Raw genomic sequence first — 17924 nt, forward strand, 5'->3', positions numbered from 1 at the left:
TCATTAATATTGTATCTCTCTCTCTCTCTCTGCCCGACTCCATTAATATTGTATCCCTCTCTCTGCACGCCTGCCTGACTCCATTAATATAGTATCTCTCTCTCTCTGCACGCCTGCCTGACTCCATTAATATTGTATCTCTCTCTCTCTCTCCACGCCTGCCTGACTCCATTAATACTGTATCTCTCTCTCTCTCTGCATGCCTGCCTGACTCCATTAATATTGTATCTCTCTCTCTCTCTCTGCATGCCTGCCTGACTCCATTAATATTGTATCTCTCTCTCTCTGCCATCTGGATGACTCCATTAATATTGTATCTCTCTCTCTCTCTCTCTGCCAGTCTGCCTGACTCCATTAATATTTATCTCTCTCTCTCTGCCCGACTCCAATAATATTGTATCTCTCTCTGCCCATCTGCCTGACTCCATTAATATTGTATCTCTCTCTCTCTCTCTCTCTCTGTCCATCTGCCTGACTCCAATAATATTGTATCCCTCTCTCTCTCTGCACGCCTGCCCGACCCCATTAATATTGTATCTCTCTCTCTCTCTCTTCCCGTCTGCCCGACTCCAATAATATTGTATCCCTCTCTCTCTCTGCCCGTCTGCTTGTCTCCATTAATATTGTATCTCTCTCTCTGCCCGACTCCATTAATATTGTATCTGTCTCTCTCTCTGCCCGTCTGCCTGACTCCAATAATATTGTCTCTCTCTCTCTGCCTGACTCCATTAATATTGTATCCGTCTCTCTCTCTGCACGCCTGCCCGACTCCATTAATATTGTATCGCTCTCTCTCTGCCCGACTCCATTAATATTGTATCTCTGTCTCTCTCCGTTTGTCTGCCTGACTCCAATAATATTGTATTCCTCTCTCTCTGCACGCCTGCCTGACTCCATTAATATTGTATCTCTCTCTCTCTCTCTGCCCGACTCCTTTAATATTGTATCCCTCTCTCTCTCTGCACACCTGCCTGACTCCGTTAATATTGTATCTTTCTCTCTCTCTGCCTGACTCCATTAATATTGTATCTCTCTCTCTCTCTGCCTGACTCCATTAATATTGTATCTCTCTCTCTCTGCCTGACTCCATTAATATTGTATCTCTCTCTCTCTGCCTGACTCCATTAATATTGTATCTCTCTCTCTCTCTGCCTGACTCCATTAATATTGTATCTCTCTCTCTCTCTGGGCGACTGCTGGTGCACAACACACCACACTGCTCCCTTCTCCTCCAATAAGGTAGAGGAGTTATGAAAACATGTCTCGTTATGAGAGTACCTCCATCCTTTCTTCTTTATGACGTTCCCCAGCACCACCTCAGCCCTGAGAGAGAGAGAGAGAGAGAGAGAGAGAGAGAGAGAGAGAGAGAGAGAGAGAGAGAGAGAGGGATATTAGATAATCATAGTCAACCAACAGCATAGTCAACCAACAACTAGACATACCATGATGCAAAAGAAAACAAACAGAACAGCCATTGAAAAGGAAGACATCTGAAATGTGTGGTGCTAACCTTGAACAACACTTCCAGTGTCTTTATAGACTCGTAACAAAGCCCTCCTGCAGCGTGTGGAGTTCAACTCAGAGAGATGGCAATGTGAATGGGCTGCCTGGCAGGGTGCAGGCTGGAAGGCCTATGGCTGGTGTGTAACAGGCTCCCTATCAGTCTTTCATTAGCAGCAGTAGGGGTGCTAATTCGGCCCAACGTGGAGCCCATTAGGGCTGGGATAACTCCTGTCACTGGGAGGAAGATAGCACCTCGCTGCATGGCTAACAAATGACATGTTTTCCTGTAATGTGACCTTGGTATACTGTACAGCACGCACAAAGGGACTGATCTGCCACCTCTGTCTCTGTGCCCTCTCTGCTTCACTTTCTCTTTTGCCTCTCATCTCCCCCTCCCCATCAGATGTCTCTCTGCCTTTGTGTGCAGACTGCTTGTTTGAGCAGTGGGAGAGCAGAGGGAGAGAAGGGACATTTCTGGCTGATGCCAGATGTTTGCATCTCTTCCCCCCCTGGAGACCAATGTCTTCTTCATGAATAGAGTTCTCCGCTCCCAAGAGAGGATCTGACTCTCTGTCTGTCTGTGTGCGTGCGTGTAGCCTAGCGCTTAAGATTGTAGGGCCAGTAACCGAAAGGTTGCTGGTTCCAATCCCTGAGCAGACTAGGTGAAACATCTGTTGATGTGACCTTAAGCAAGGCACTTAACCCTAATTCCTCACGAAAATCGCTTTGAAAAACAGTGTCTGCTAAATGACAAATGTAAATGTGTGACATACTATACAGTACTCAGCTCCTATAAAAAGTGTGTTTTAGAGACAAAGCAGATGGTAGAGTAGATTCCTAATCGAGGTAAAGCCTCTGACTGCTACATTGTATCAACGGTGGTGGTGTCTATGTCCTCTTTATAGATTTCACACTTCTTTCCATCTCAGATGAATGTTTTCCACTGTGGAATTTCCATCCCCTGCCCTTGATTTAATTAGCCAGCAAGACCAATGTTTGTTGTTGGTGAGTTTGAAGGAGTGGGTTGTTAAAGCCATGGAATTTGTGTTAAACTCACACTACAGTATGTTTGTAAGCATGTGTTGGTCTACGCTGCTAGACAGTGGTATAAACTAGCTGTCAATCGATGTACTGTACCGTGTGCCCCTGGCAATATGCTTCAGTGACTTGTTCATAGCGCCAGGCCACAAATACACAGCACACATGATAAAGCTATCAACAATTCATGTAGTGGCTGTTGTGGAATTGGGAAACATTGAAATAACATTTTTTTGTCTTTTATTTTCTTTCTTCAGTATTTTACATGAGTCTTTTACACAATATTAACACCTTGGGAAATATACCCAACACATTGCCACAATGAGAGCCCAGTATTTCCTTGGGGAGCGTTTAGAGAGGAGTTGTAGGCTGTTAAATCTGAGGTACTGTTGGAAAAGGATAATCCCTGAGATTATTTCAGTTAATCCTAAATAACAACAAAGATTCATGAATCCAGGAGGGTGTACACGGCTATCAGAAGAGATGTCGTTGTTTATAAAGCCCTATAAAGGTTTGTAATTGTTCTATATAGCTCAGTTGGTAGAGCGTGGTTCTTGTAACGGATAGTGGGTTTGATTTCCGGGACCACCCATACGTAAAAAATGGACGCATGCATGACTAAGTTGCTTTGGATAAAAACGTCTGCTAAATGTAGTATTGGCAAAATATCAGCGTTTGGGTTCAACTGGTATTCAAGCTATCATGGATAATTAACCCTGACCTGACATCAAAAATACCATTAAAGCTTAGTATAATGAGCGTTATAAATTAGGTGTATCTCCCTCAGGTCTGTAGCTCAAGTCTCGAGAGCCAGTAATCACTCATGTTTATGTAAACAGTTTTGCAGGCTTTACCTGGTCCCCCTGTCCATGGGCACGTCATGAATTAAATTGCATGACCTTGTACTTGCTAACATGCCTGCCACGTACCTATGTGCGCGGCAGCAGGGGCACAGACTCAGGGTAAGTGTATCCGTGTGTTTTTCCTCTGAGCCTCGGGGGCCTCAGATCTAATGAACCAGAGGTTTAATCCAATTGAATGAGATCTCCAAAGATGTGTGATGGCCAGAGAGACTCCCTGCACGTGCTGTAGGCGAAATCATCACAACCACACTGGAGAGACTGGAGACCAGCAACAGCCTCATTGGTACTAGATGCCAGTGTACACCACATCCCTTAGACGAGTCCCTACCTAAACACACTCATAATGATCTGTTAGTGTTAAGTCTGTTAGTGTTAAGTGTTAAGACCCTAAAGTAAATGTTAGCCTATGCTTTGTTTGGCTATGTGGCTGTGTATGGTGTGATACTGGGACTGGGTGGTCAACAATAACTAAGTCATGTCTGGATGAAGATGTGATGTGGACAGATGATACTCACTTCCCTGCAGCGTAGACCTCTGCTGTGTCAAACAGATTGATGCCGTTCTCGTAGGCCAGGCACACAAGCTGCTCGGCCATCTATTGGCCGAAGAGGTGGTGTGAGGGAAAGGAAAGAGAGAGGAGGAAGGGGAGGGGGTTGAGACATCACTGAGATCGATTATCAAAACCTATCCGCATGCATGATGCTGTAAGCGCACACGCCAGTGTGTTCATGGTTCATATAATTGATCGTTCATATGGCACATTTGTTGGTTTTCTAGCTATTCTACGTGGCAATGCAGCGTCAGCAGAACTATTCTTCCCGAGCAGCAGTGGGCTCTAGGAGCATGTAGGGAATTGTGAAACTGGGGAGTGTTGACTGACACAGAAGTGGAATAACAGCATAACACAATCCATCTGCTCTCACCTCGTCTGTTATCTGTCCACCAAACGTCACCCATGTTCCTGCAGAGAGACGACAAGGAGAATGTGTTAGTAGTCTATCAGATTAGTGATATATAGGGAGAGTGGTGTTGAAGAAGCAGTGTTGATGATTACCGGAGCTTCTTAATGATAGTTTTGAGAGATGTGGCTTTGGTACAGTTAACCAAAGCAACAGTGTTAGTTAACAGATAGAGAAGGTCTCAGCTGGTATTTCTGGCATATCCTCACTCTCCCACGTCTAGAAAAATGCCTTTGGTGTGAAATAAATTCCCTCTGTGGCTCACTTTGTCTTACTGGTGAAGTCACCTCTAACACAGTTGTATCTCCCAGCCCCTCAGCTAGCCCCCAATCCCTTCTCTCACTCACCTAGTCCAAGGCAGGACACCCTCAGGCCAGACTTCCCAAGGTTTCTGTCAAAACACAGAATACATTAGCATTAATATTGTGTTGATAATGGCGCTGTGCTTTTAGTGCTGTAAGTTTGAGATAGTCAAGCTTTTTCTCAAGTAGTTCCATGCTTCATGTGAATAAATGTCTCTGTGTTGGGTACACGGACACTGACTCACTGTGAGAGTCACTGGAAGGTTGTAACTAGGCTTGGGTGGTATCCCAATTTCCGTACTTTCACATTTTTCTGCCATTCTGGGATTTATGGAATTACCAGCATACAAGGGGGCGCTAAAATGTTTTTTTTTTAAAGCCCATTGTGTTCAGTACCAGAATGTTAACAAAATTATCACAAGTAAAAGTGAATTCTCCTGGACGCTTTAAGTTAACAAACTACAAACTAATTCCAAAGACAGGCAAATCCAGCTCATCAAGTTATAAAAGTATAGACAGTAGCCATTTTCAGTGAGAGTGGACATTTACTATGAGAGAAATTGAGCAAGTGAACAAAGTTGTGATGCAATGCTTGTCTGAGGGAAGAGCAGCACGTGTCCACCAAGGCCCAGTGTCCGGTCTGGAGCGTGAAGTCATGAGGTCTGCTGGTCGGCTACTGCGTAGCAACCAAAAGTGTCAAAAGCCTGGTCTGTCCTAGAAAGCTCAAGTAAATTACAATCGCCAGCATGGCCCCCAAAAATTTTTTTAGACAGCCGTTTTGTGCTCTAAAATGTGTTTATGATGATCAAGTTGCATCCCCACAGTGAATTATTTTAAAGTTGAAATCGAGATATTTGAATGACATAGTGATCCATTCTGACTACTGCATTTCTCGTCAGGACCACGTGCTGACACAAACCAATCACGGCCGGCAAGCTACGAGGAGGCTCCCGGTTGAGTCTCTCAGACAGGATGAAAACGACTACATCGACCATGATCCTTAGCCAGATACGGCTACTTTCACCATGATCCCTAGTGATTTTTTTGGTGCCATTCAGCAATATGCCACGCTTCATGCTCCATCTGGAGATTTCCATAGGTTACAGGTTACGTATGTAAAGTACAGTTACATAAGTTACAGATTTATTCTAAAATTGATTTTAAAAAATCTAAAAATTATTAACATTTAAAAACAGAAATACCTTAATAACATAAGTGTTCAGACCCTTTGATATGAGACCCGAAATTGAACTCAGGTGCATCCTGTTTCCATTGATCATCCTTGAGATGTTTCTACAACTTGATTGTAGTCCACCTGTGGTAAATTCAATTGATTGGACATGATTTGGAAAGGCACCCACCTGTCTATATAAGGTCCCACTGTTGACAGTGCACGTCAGAGTAAAAATCAAGCCACGAGGTCAAAGGAATAGTCCATAGAGTTCCGAGACAGGATTGTGTTGAGGCACAGCTCTGGGGAAGGGTAACAAAACATTTCTGCAGTATTGAAGGTTCCCAAGAACACAGTGGCCTCCATCATTCTTAAATGGAAGACTTTTGGAACCACCAAGACTCTTACTAGAGCTGGCCGCCCGGCCAAACTGAGCAATTGGGGGAGAAGGGCCTTGGTCAGGGAGGTGACCAAGAACCTGATGGTCACTCTGACAGAGCTTCAGAGTTCCTCTGTGGAGATGGGGCAACCTTCCAGAAGGACACAACCATCTCTGCAGCGCTCCACCAATCAGGCCTTTATGGTAGAGTGGCCAGACGGAAGCCACACCTCTGTAAAAGGCACATGGCAGCTCACTTGCAGTTTGCCGAAAGGCACCTAAAGGACTCTCAGAGAAACAAGATTCTCTGGTCTAATGAAGATTGAACTCTTTGGCCTGAAAGCCAAGCGTCATGTCTGGAGGAAACCTGGCACCATCCCTACAGTGAAACATGGTGGTGGCAGAATCATGCTTTGGGGATGTTTTTCAGCGGCAGGGACTGGGAGACTAGTCAGGATCGAGGGAAAGATGAATGGAGCAAACTACAGAGAGATCCTTGATGAAAACCTCCTCCAGAGCATTCAGGACCTCAGACTGGGGCGAAGGTTTACCTTCCAACAGGACAATGACCATAAGCACACTGCCAAGACAACGCAGGAGTGGCTTCAGGACAAGTCTCTGAATGTCATTGAGTGGCCCAGCCAGAGCCCGGACTAGAACCCGATCGAACTTCTCTGGAGAGAACTGGAAATAGCTGTGCAGAGACACTCCCCATCCAACCTGATAGAGGTTGAGAGGATCTGCAGAGAAGAATGGGAGAAAATCCAAATTCAGATGTGCCAAGCATGTAGCGTCATACCAAAAAGAAATCTTGATCGACCAACAGCCTATCGACCAAACAACCAACCAGTCGACTAAATGTGGTCAGCCCTAGTATTCAAAAACGTCAAAGCAGCCTTATTGACGGTATATGAATATCATGCCGTGGGTCTTTCCAAATACCCCGGTATACGGTATGTACGGCATACTGCCCAACCCTATTTGTAACACCTATGACAGTATGTTTCTCTCTGTATCCTCTGGATGTAGGTGGAGAGGAGCACACAGACGCCCACCAGTATGATCAGGTGCCTGTGCGTGTGCACGTGTGTGTGTGCATGTGCATCAGTGGATAGAGATGTCACAGGAATGCTGACAGGGGAAGAGGGTCTAAATCTGGCCTCGCATGAACTCCTGTGGAATGTCGCAGTTCACACCAAGACGCCCAGGCCTGCACATCAATCCCCTAGAGCCAATCACAAGCTTCGACTCCAGCTCGACACCACAGTAAATCCCAGTCCCCAGAGAAAACGTGGTACCTCTTAACCAATCAGACAGACTCCACGTGGTACCTCTTAACCAATCAGACAGACTCCACGTGGTACCTCTTAACCGTTCAGACAGAATCCACCGCTGACAGACAGACCGTACACAGCTTTGGTGTTTGCTTTTACCTTTCGGTCTAAGAGGTTACAGGTAAAAGATGGAGAACACACTGGAGAAACCTGCAGGAAGTAAAGGCCTTTTCTAGTGTTATAAAACCACAATGACTGGCTCAGTCTTCAGTGGCTCAAAAGGCATATTTATTTTCTCAATCTTTTTGGGTACGTTACTGTGCATGGCAGGTCGTTTATCATTCAAATTTGGCACGTCAACATTATGCAAGCACATGGCCAACATGTTTTGAACAGTGAACCACAGGGGAAGACTTTAGAGGCAACGCTAGGCTACAACCTCGAGAGCTGCACTTGTCACCACAGAAATAAATGCAAACAGCCACTTGACTAGATGTACAGGAGTCTTATGGCCTGGAGGTAGAAGCTGTTTAGAAGCCTCTTGTATCTAAAGTTGGCACTCCGGTACCGCTTGCCGTGCGGTAGCAGAGAGAACAGTCTATGACAAGGGTGGCTGGAGTCTTCGACAATTTTTTAGGGCCTTCCTCTGACACCGCCTGGTATAGAGGTCCTGGATGGCAGGAAACTTGGCCCCAGTGATGTACTGGGCCGTATGCACTACCCTCTGTAGTGCCTTGCGTTCGGAGGCTGAGCAGTTGCCATACCAGGTGGTGATGTAACTGCTCTCGATGGTGATATATTCCTTCCTGAGCTCTCAATACCAAGAATACATTCCCAATATGAGATCCTTAAAGCCGATGGGATATGCTTAAAACACAATGTACCATACCAACTAAAAACTGAGTAAAGAACCTTGAGTTGACTTCTGCTAGAGGTAAGTAAGATATGTGGGATATGAAATTATGTAATATATGATGTGGGAGAAGGAGTGTGTAGGTGTAGGTGGGGGGGGGGGTCTGTCTGTCATTTTGTAGGAGTATGATTGTGTGCAAGCAGGTATTATTGAAATATACATTATGGCACTTACTATGTTTATGTATGAGAGTGTGTCCATGGCTGTGTGTTACGTGTGTGTGTGTTACGTGTGTGTGTGTGTGTGTGTGTGTGTGTGTGTGTGTGTGTGTGTAGGATTATGAGTGTGTGGGTGTCTTGTGAAGCCATGGTAGGTTTGCTAAATTGCTGTGGTGACTAAGAGCAAAACATTCCCTTCATTTTGCTCTGAAACAGCAAGGGGATCAAAAAACCCACTTTCCATGTGGACTGAGCATTGGAATACTGAATATTTCTATTTGTATTTATTATGGATCCCCATTAGCTGCTGCCAAGGGAGCAACTACTCTTTCTGGCATCTGGAAAAATGAAGGTCGTTATACAATTTAAAAAAACATTACAATACATTCATAACAGATCTCACAGCACACTGTGTGCCCTCAGGCCCCTACTTCTAACACATATCTACAACCCAAAATCCATATCTACGTGTGTGTATAGTGCGTATGTTATCATGTGTGTGTGTATGCATGTGTCTGTGCCTATGTTTGTGTTGCTTCACAGTCCTTGCTGTTCCATAAGGTTTACTTTGATCAGTTCATACAAAAATACAGTGCGAAACAGTGGAAGTGGGGATTGTTTTGTATGGAGGTCAATGAGTGTCAAATTTGGTCAACATAATTCAAACACTACATACGCACAACACATACATGCATACCGACACAATACACAAAACAAACAAACATACACACACTTTTGTGATGGTGCTGCATCAGATGACCTGGCCTCCACAATCACCTGACCGCAACCCAATTGAGATGGTTTGGGATGAGTTGGACCGCAGAGTGAAGGAAAATAAGCCAACAAGTGCTCAGCATATGTGGGAACTCCTTCAAGACTGTTGGAAAAACATTCCTCATGAAGCTGGTTGAGAGAATGCCAAGAGTGTGCAAAGCTGTCATCAAGGCAAAGCGTGGCAACTTTGAAGAATCTCAAATATAAAATATATTTTGATTTGTTTAACACTGGTTTGGTTATTACATCATTCCATATGTGTTATTTCATAGTTGTGAAGTCTTCACTATTATTCTACAATTAAGAAAATAGTAAAAATTAAGAAAAACCCTGGACTGAGTACTGTAGGTGTGTCCAAACTTGACTGGTACTGTATATTATTTAGTATATGTAAAGACAATATTAAATCCAGAATAGTCTGATGGGTGACTATTCCAGCATAATAAAAAAATTGCCTTTTTTGCAACATTTTAGAATCATAGTCGCTCACCTCATGTAGCCTAGCCCATGGGCCTATATGTTATAATAAGGTTTGTATCATAATAAAAGTGGCCAAATAACTTCTTAAAATTAAACATATTAATCTGCTTTACAAGGGGTGTAGAGCCTAACTGGCATACATAAGCAGTGTGTGAGTTTCTAGTTTGGGAAAGATCATTTTCACCATAAAAATATATATATTTTTTTAGAGTGCATTACGGCCATACAAAGGGGATGCCACAGTGAAATTCTAGGCATTATCAAGTGCTTGTTAAATTGTGAACGAGAGACTGATGTACTGTGTATAGCCTGCGCAAAAAAACTAAGCAGAGCTCATGCCTCATCACTAGTCGCATCATGCAGCCTTAGAAAGTATTACAAATTCAAAACATATAGCCCAATGTTTGAGGAACAACTAAAGCTACATTAATAACTCAAAATTATGCATATAGAAATCCCTATTTCTTGGTTAACCGCTAAACACAGAATAGCCGCATGTACACACTCCATCAAATCGTTTGGAGAAAATATCCTTTCTATTTTATTCAGCTTTGTTCAATTGTATTCTTCATATTATAAAATAATGCTACGGAATTCTAAGCAAATTTTGTCTGCTGAAAGAACTAGTGTAGCCCACAGCCAGATCAGGACAACTCAGAGTATGATATTCTATTCTTCTGAAATAGATTACATTTTCTTCATATCATTCTTCTTTAGACCGGTCTAAACTAAATAATGGATTTATTAAGGTGTAAGCTATATTACATGGATTTATTAGACTTTTTAAAATGTAGCTGTTCCAAAGGTCAGCATCAGTGGCTTATAGGCTGTGTGTGGAGCCAAGAGATGCTTAACTGTGTTTACAGTTGAAGTCAGAAGTTTACATACACTTAGGTTGGAGTCATTAAAACTCGTTTTTCAACCACTCCACAAATTTGTTGTTAACAAACTATAGTTTTGGCAAGTCGGTTAGGACATCTACTTTGTGCATGACACAAGTCATTTTTCCAACAATAGTTTACAGACAGAATATTTTACTTATAATTCACTGTATCACAACTCCAGTGGGTCAGAGGTTTACATACACTAAGTTGACTGTGCCTTTAAACAATTTAAAGGCAATACTAATTGAGTGTATGTAAACTTCTGACCCACTGGGAATGTGATGAAAGAAAGAAAAGCTGAAATAAATAATTTTCTCTAAAATTATTCTGACATTTCACATTCTTAAAATAAAGTGGTGATCCTAACTGACCTAAGACAGGGAATTTTTACTAGGATTAAATGTAAGGAATTGTGAAAAACTGAGTTTAAATGTTTTTGGCTAAGGTGTATGTAAACTTCCGACGTCAACTGTATGTTAATTAACGGCCAATTACTGTGACACAGACAGTTATTTGCTTGACAATCACCGGCTGACAAAATTTTGTGACCGCCACAGCCCTGTGGGTGACATACCGCCAACCTTGAGGAAAACTATCAAGTGCAGGACAGGTGTGTATTTAAGTTAAGTCCTTTTCAAAACAAACAAAAAGTAACAAACCGATCAGACACACAGTCTGGTCTCTGTCCTCACTCACCTAGGAACGATAATTCCCTTTGTCAGTTCTGTGTAGTGCTGAATATTTTACCAGGCTGGCTGTTGATACTGCATGTTGGCCCTGGGCTATCCTTCACCTCTCCTCCCCTGCAGGGACCTGGTAGCAGTACTGTAGCAGGCTAGTCTGATCTGGGGTCAGGTTGCCGCTAAGCCTTCCTGGACACGGCCCAGAACAGTAAGGTCATCTACGTCTCTTACCCCCTTCAATTATGGACTACAGAGGTATACCACACTACAGTCAGCCTCAACACATTATGAGTGGACCCAGTGACCACTTTGAATGTGTGAGAGTTATTTCATTGGCTGTAGATGAGATGCCTCTGGACTGTTTGTACCCCAGTGGCCTCATGGTTCACTAAGCCCCTGATTTCAAAGTGAACGAACAGAGGCGGTCATCTCAGTCTTTATGGGTTTTCTGAGGTGTGCGTTTGCTGCCCAAGAGTACTTGGCACCTCAATGTTATTAGTGAATTGAGTGCTCACCCATTTTACATGTAGAATCGCGTCAACATTTTCGGCAGTCAGACATCTGGAGCGTGTGGTCCGTAAAACACAGCATGCTGAGCGATTGGCAGGACGAACGCTAGATCCACATTTGGTGTGTCTGCTAAATGAAATGGGCGATGTGTGCGAGCCTTTAGAAGTCTATTTCAGGGGTTATTTGCGTAAATCCACTGCACCTGATCAGACTGTCTAGAATTCAGATAGAGCCAGATGGATGACAGCTGTACCGTCCCTGTCCAACTCTTTCCCTATCCTGATATTTGGCCCTGAGGGAGGTGGGAGGCGCAAGCTCTGAGAGATGCAATATGTGTTCACCATGTCAACAAGGTAGGATGGGCTGGATCAGACAGTGTCTGAGCGAAAACAGGTTCTAAGAATACATTATTTACACAAGTATTCAGACCCTTTGCTATGAGACTCGAAACTGAGCTCACAGTCGTGGCCAAAAGTTTTGAGAATGACACAAATGTTAATTTTCAGTCTGCTGCCTCAGTTAGTATGATGGCAATTTGCATATACTCCAGAATGTTATGAAGAGTGACCAGATGAATTGCAATTTGCCATGCAAATGAACCAAATCCCCCAAAAACATTTCCACTGCATTTCAGCCCTGCCACAAAAGGACCAGCTGACATCATGTCAGTGACTCTCTCGTTAACACAGGTGTGAGTGTTGACGACGACAAGGCTGGAGATCACTATGTCATGCTGATTGAGTTCGAATAACAGACTGGAAGCTTCAAAAGGAGTGAGGTGCTTGGAATAATTCTTCTTCCTCTCTCAACCACGGTTACCTTCAAGGAAACACGTGCAGTTATCATTGCTTTGCACAAAAAGGGCCTCACAGGCAAGGATATTGCTGCCAGTAAGATTGCACCTAAATCAACCATCTATAACCAGCCTGAGTAGGCCTAAAATGCCATTCCTTTTCTGTTCAGAATTTAGAGAAATTAATCCATTTGGAAATGAGCTATTATCAGGCTGGTTAATGAGATGCATGTCTGTTGAATTTGGAAAAATCCACCCACAGTCAGCCTCGCCCCACCTACAGTACTCAGCCAGTCAGGAGCTGCTACTTGCATTGCGGCCGTTGCAAACCGCATACTTTTTACTAAACGGTACGTGCTAAATAGTTTCCGACGGTGACTACATAGTATGCAGTTTAAGTATGTAGTACCCTAGAATGGGTATTCATTCGGACACGGCAACTGTATAGTTTACATACTAAAAAAAGAGTGGTGCAGAAAAGCTTACTCACTAGATCACATATCATGACCACACTGCATCATTCAGTGCCATATGACACTATTTACAGTAGTGTAGGACAGAACTAAAATATTCACAACACAGATGACTGAGTAAAAAGCAGTTAACCATGCATCTTATATACTGAATACTTTAACCTTTACCGTGCCATTTACAGTCCACTGTTCGTTCTGTCATTTTCCGTTTTTGCAGCAGTGGCAACAATGTAGTAGTAGTGGACCACCACTTCTAAACACTAATAGCCTCTAAGTACTTCCCCATGGTATTCTAAGGGCTTGGGATAGTATACCATTCTACACCAATTAAAGTGGAACTACTCTGCAGATATGAAACAAATCATTAGAATATCAGTCAAAAACATGCCCAGTTTATGCTACAAAACCAACCTTATAAGTGTTTTTAAAAATAGGTTATATTTGACAAAAAACACAATGACGTACAGGCATTGTTGGCAGAATAGATGGATGCAGTTCAATGCATGATTAATACAATTCACCAAGACATTTCTTGGTAGTCCAACAAATATTGCATCAGGTTGTAAATCACAGCTGGCCAAGTACATTGTTTGCTGCCTCCATCCATTCGGGATTTACTGTTTCAGTTTCAATGACTCAATATGTTCGACAAAAACTGACAAATGTAACTAAGGCAGTGAATGTCAATACAATCAAACTAGCAAGGGCAATGATCTAAAGTTGTGCTGTTGCTACTGTCTGTAACACACAGTCCAGTTCAAAGACAATGATGGCAGGCCCATGTGGTAAAATGGTTTATTTGCATATAGGTCTACTGTAGCTCTGATTGGCTATGGCACACTGGTCTGCATAGACTCTGGTCCTGGACAAGACAGATGTTTTTATTAGGTTTTATTTACTGCAGTGTCTATTAATTGTCCAAACGTATGGCCGCTTTCCCAGTGATATTGATATATCATTTTCACAAATGCCTTACTCTACGTCATTCCCAAACATTCTATGAATTTATGCAAATGGAACAATTAACATATCTACTGTAAGTGCTGGCTTGTCAGAAAATGTAAAAATAAATAAAAAAGGCATCATATTCTTCCTGGTGGTTTATATGAACAGATTGTAATAAGATTTCGTGTTGCTAAAATGCTGTCAGTTCCACTTTAACACTCATGATGTCATATGGACAGTTCAAAGGCATGTCCCAGAGAAACACAACAGGGATCAACCGTCAACATAACTGACACACAAACTAATTCTGATACTGTGCACTAGTAACAGATCTTCAAAGAGGAGCAAAATGATACTGCACACTAGGATCTTGAAAGAAACAAAAGTCTGTAATAATTGACAAATGTAAGTTCCTGTACTGTGGTAACAGCAACCCACAACAGATGGGGTTGCCAGCTCCTATGGTCTCTACACAGTGCAGTCATACAGTCATGACAATGTGGAAAACATGACACAATTATATCTGTTCCCTTTCATCAGCTTAGCAATTGACAAACACACGGATAGGCTACATGCTGCGAAATCACAAGAACCAGGATGAAAGTCGTCAACATAAACATCTACAAACACATTTCAAATGGAATAGGCTTGGCGGGTGAAAGACGCGATTAGTTGAAAGGGAAATGAAAGCTAAATGTCTATTCCTGGCAGCACATAGCAGGATGGTTTAATACATCTATTTCCAGTGTGTTTAAGACAATAACATGCAGAGAAATAGAGAGGAGATGAGAGCAGAGTGCTGCTAATGCAAACACACAGCTCATCTCAGAGCAGCACTGGCTTTAATTCAACTCTATCAGTCAGGCAAGGAGTAAACAGCTGTCTTCATCTCCCCATTCAGCTAAACACGCTCCCATTAGCACACATCTCTCGCACACACATCCACCACATAGTGCACTCACTCAGACATCCACACACGCGCACACACACACACACACACTATTTGGCAATTCACCCTAACATGCCCCTAGCAAACAGATGTTCTTTCCTTGTCCATTAAAGATAGCTTAGTGTTTTGAGTAAGTGGCTATGTATGTAGCCGAGGCTGTAAGAGTTGGAGGCTGCAGTATAAAGTCCTATCTGTGTTTGTACTGGAGTGAAGTGTCTAGCGGCTACAGTAAAGAAGGCATAAGTGTCCTGCTTGGTGTTCCTCTCTAAAGAGACACATTTCAGGAACAAGTTTTATTTATTTTTTATTTATCCGTTATTTTACCAGGTAAGTTGACTGAAAACACATTCTCATTTACAGCAACGACCTGGGGAATAGTTACAGGGGAGAGGAGGGGGATGAATGAGCCAATTGTAAACTGGGGATTATTAGGTGACCGTGATGGTTTGAGGGCCAGATTGGGAATTTAGCCAGGACACCGGGGTTAACACCCCTACTCTTACGTCAAGTGCCATGGGATCTTTAATAACCTCAGAGAGTCAGGACACCCATTTTAACGTCCCATCCGAAAGAGAGCACCCTACACAGGGCAGGGTCCTAAAGCCCATGGAGAGCAGGCTCACAAATAGAGAGCCTCTCTGAGTGCAAAATGAAGTTCTTATGACCCGGCTATCGTGTTCATAGGGATTAAGAGACTTTTCATTTGACCCGAACACTGCACCTTGCCATCAAAGACCTTTTATTGTAATAACGGCACTATACTGCATTTGCACAATTTACACCTCTGCCAAACACTGTATATGCACTGTATTAGGGCTGTCCCAATTTTAAAAAATCTTGATCGACCGAAAGTTGTCTGTTCTTTCGACCAATCGATTGTTGTATTTTTCCACATATAGACAGACACACCCTACGTGTTTTACTAAAATCAACTATATGCCTTGAGCTTGTCTGATGCTTAAAGCTCACAGTTTTATGATGAATTAAGACAAATGCCTCAAGATGGCGCCAGAGATCTTGATTACCAGAAGAAAAAAACCTGACCCAACTAATCTCCTCCCGCTTCTACTGACGTTCACAGATTCTGCCGTTACTCTCCTGAAGTTGCCGGTAATAGGCTACACAAGGAGTCGGTAAACTTTCTCATGTGGAATACCAATTTATCTTACAATTTTCTATCAATCTGCGTGCCAGTTATGGTTTTCACGTGACAATTTTCGTGAAATGGTTTCATTTAATTTATAAGGTCTCCATATCTCAAAATAATTGTCATGTGGTTAATCAAAATTCTATCTAAATGAAAATGATACAAACCTAAAAAGTAACATCCATGGCCAACTATGTAAAAATAGCCTTTAAAGCCAACAAATAAATACACTGCAGCCTGCAGGTAGAAAATATCCTGATAAAAATAAATATCCTATAAATCACATTGGCCCCACATGGCCTGTGGGTCATGCCTGCTCCCTCCTTCTGGTGTGACATCAGTTCTACTAGCCACCGGCCCTTGCAACTATATCACGCACACCTGTTTACGATCATTATGCACAGCTGGTCGTCATTTTCCCCTTGATTACTCACCCTTTATTTAGTCCTCAGTTAACATAAGTCATTAGGTAGTATTGTTTTCTCTCATGTTCAGTATGCGGCTCATGTTTGTTAATCTGTATCGGTTCATTATTAACCTCACCTTCTGCATCCTGACACCCACCCGGCATATATGTTACATCCTCTCTGCAACAAACTTGAAACATTGTATCAGCTATTAACTTTGTCTGGCCCGACCGCTAGCGAACTTGCAACATTATATAAAATTTCCCTTGCCAGTGAGTTCGGGACAGACAAGGAGGCTATTTGCGCAAGGGATAAGAAACAGTGCTTGACTGAGGCAGGAGCTCACCGGCGCTGAGTACCGGCACCTCAAATGTTCTACTGCTTGAGCTCTTGTTCTCTTATAAAATATTAGCTCAAAAGTCCTGTGGAGCTTCTGCACCTAATATAAACAGTACCAGCACCAAAAATGAGTACCGGAACTTATTTCAGTCCAAGTTAAGCACTGAAGTAATCAGAAGTAATCAGGTAGGCCTATTTTATGACGTTTCTATTGGATCAGAGCATGACATTTCTCCCTTTTGTGATGAGTGGTTATCGAAAGATTTTTCAAATATATTGATAAACTATTGTAATTCTCAATGGATGTAAAAACAGACTTAATTTGCTTGCTGTTTGAGGTGAAGAAAACATTACTTTGAGAAGCTCCACAGGTCATTAGTGGTGGTGCCTTAAGCCAATCATAAATACTATTAAATCCACAAATGGGCACATTTATATGCCTACATTTGTGTGCAGGCCAGGTAGCCTTGAGGCCTACTTCTATGTATAATCAGGCCAGGTAGCCTTTAGGCCTACTTCTATGTATAATCAGGCCAGGTAGCCTATAGGCCTACTTCTATGTATAATCAGGTCAGGTAGCCTATAGGCCTACTTCTATGTATAATCAGGCCAGGTAGCCTATAGGCCTACTTCTATGTATAATCAGGCCAGGTAGCCTTTAGGCCTACTTCTATGTATAATCAGGCCAGGTAGCCTATAGGCCTACTTCTATGTATAATCAGGCCAGGTAGCCTTTAGGCCTACTTCTATGTATAATCAGGCCAGGTAGCCTTTAGGCCTACTTCTATGTATAATCAGGCCAGGTAGCCTTTAGGCCTACTTCTATGTATAATCAGGCCAGGTAGCCTTTAGGCCTACTTCTATGTATAATCAGGTCAGGTAGCCTATAGGCCTACTTCTATGTATAATCAGGCCAGGTAGCCTATAGGCCTACTTCTATGTATAATCAGGCCAGGTAGCCTTTAGGCCTACTTCTATGT

At 42.7% G+C, this 17924-nt stretch overlaps 1 protein-coding gene across 7 annotated transcripts in view; it reads right to left on the minus strand.

Annotated features, from left to right (window-relative positions):
- Window positions 1-17924, minus strand: part of LOC118400224 (voltage-gated potassium channel subunit beta-2-like) — a 141546-nt gene that overhangs the window by 20877 nt on the left and 102745 nt on the right. For all 7 annotated transcript variants that reach the window (XR_004828981.2, XM_052473427.1, XM_052473425.1 and 4 more), the window contains 4 exons: window positions 4711-4754; window positions 4328-4365; window positions 3920-3999; window positions 1279-1323 (listed from right to left, as the gene is read on the minus strand). Coding sequence is in view for 6 of the 7 variants with exons in the window: in XM_052473427.1 (XP_052329387.1) it covers window positions 1279-1323; window positions 3920-3999; window positions 4328-4365; window positions 4711-4754 (207 nt within the window). In the remaining variant the exon portion in view is untranslated. The remainder of the gene's footprint in view (window positions 1-1278; window positions 1324-3919; window positions 4000-4327; window positions 4366-4710; window positions 4755-17924) is intronic.

This window comes from Oncorhynchus keta, chromosome 21, assembly GCF_023373465.1.
Source record: "Oncorhynchus keta strain PuntledgeMale-10-30-2019 chromosome 21, Oket_V2, whole genome shotgun sequence".
NCBI lineage: Eukaryota > Metazoa > Chordata > Actinopteri > Salmoniformes > Salmonidae > Oncorhynchus > Oncorhynchus keta.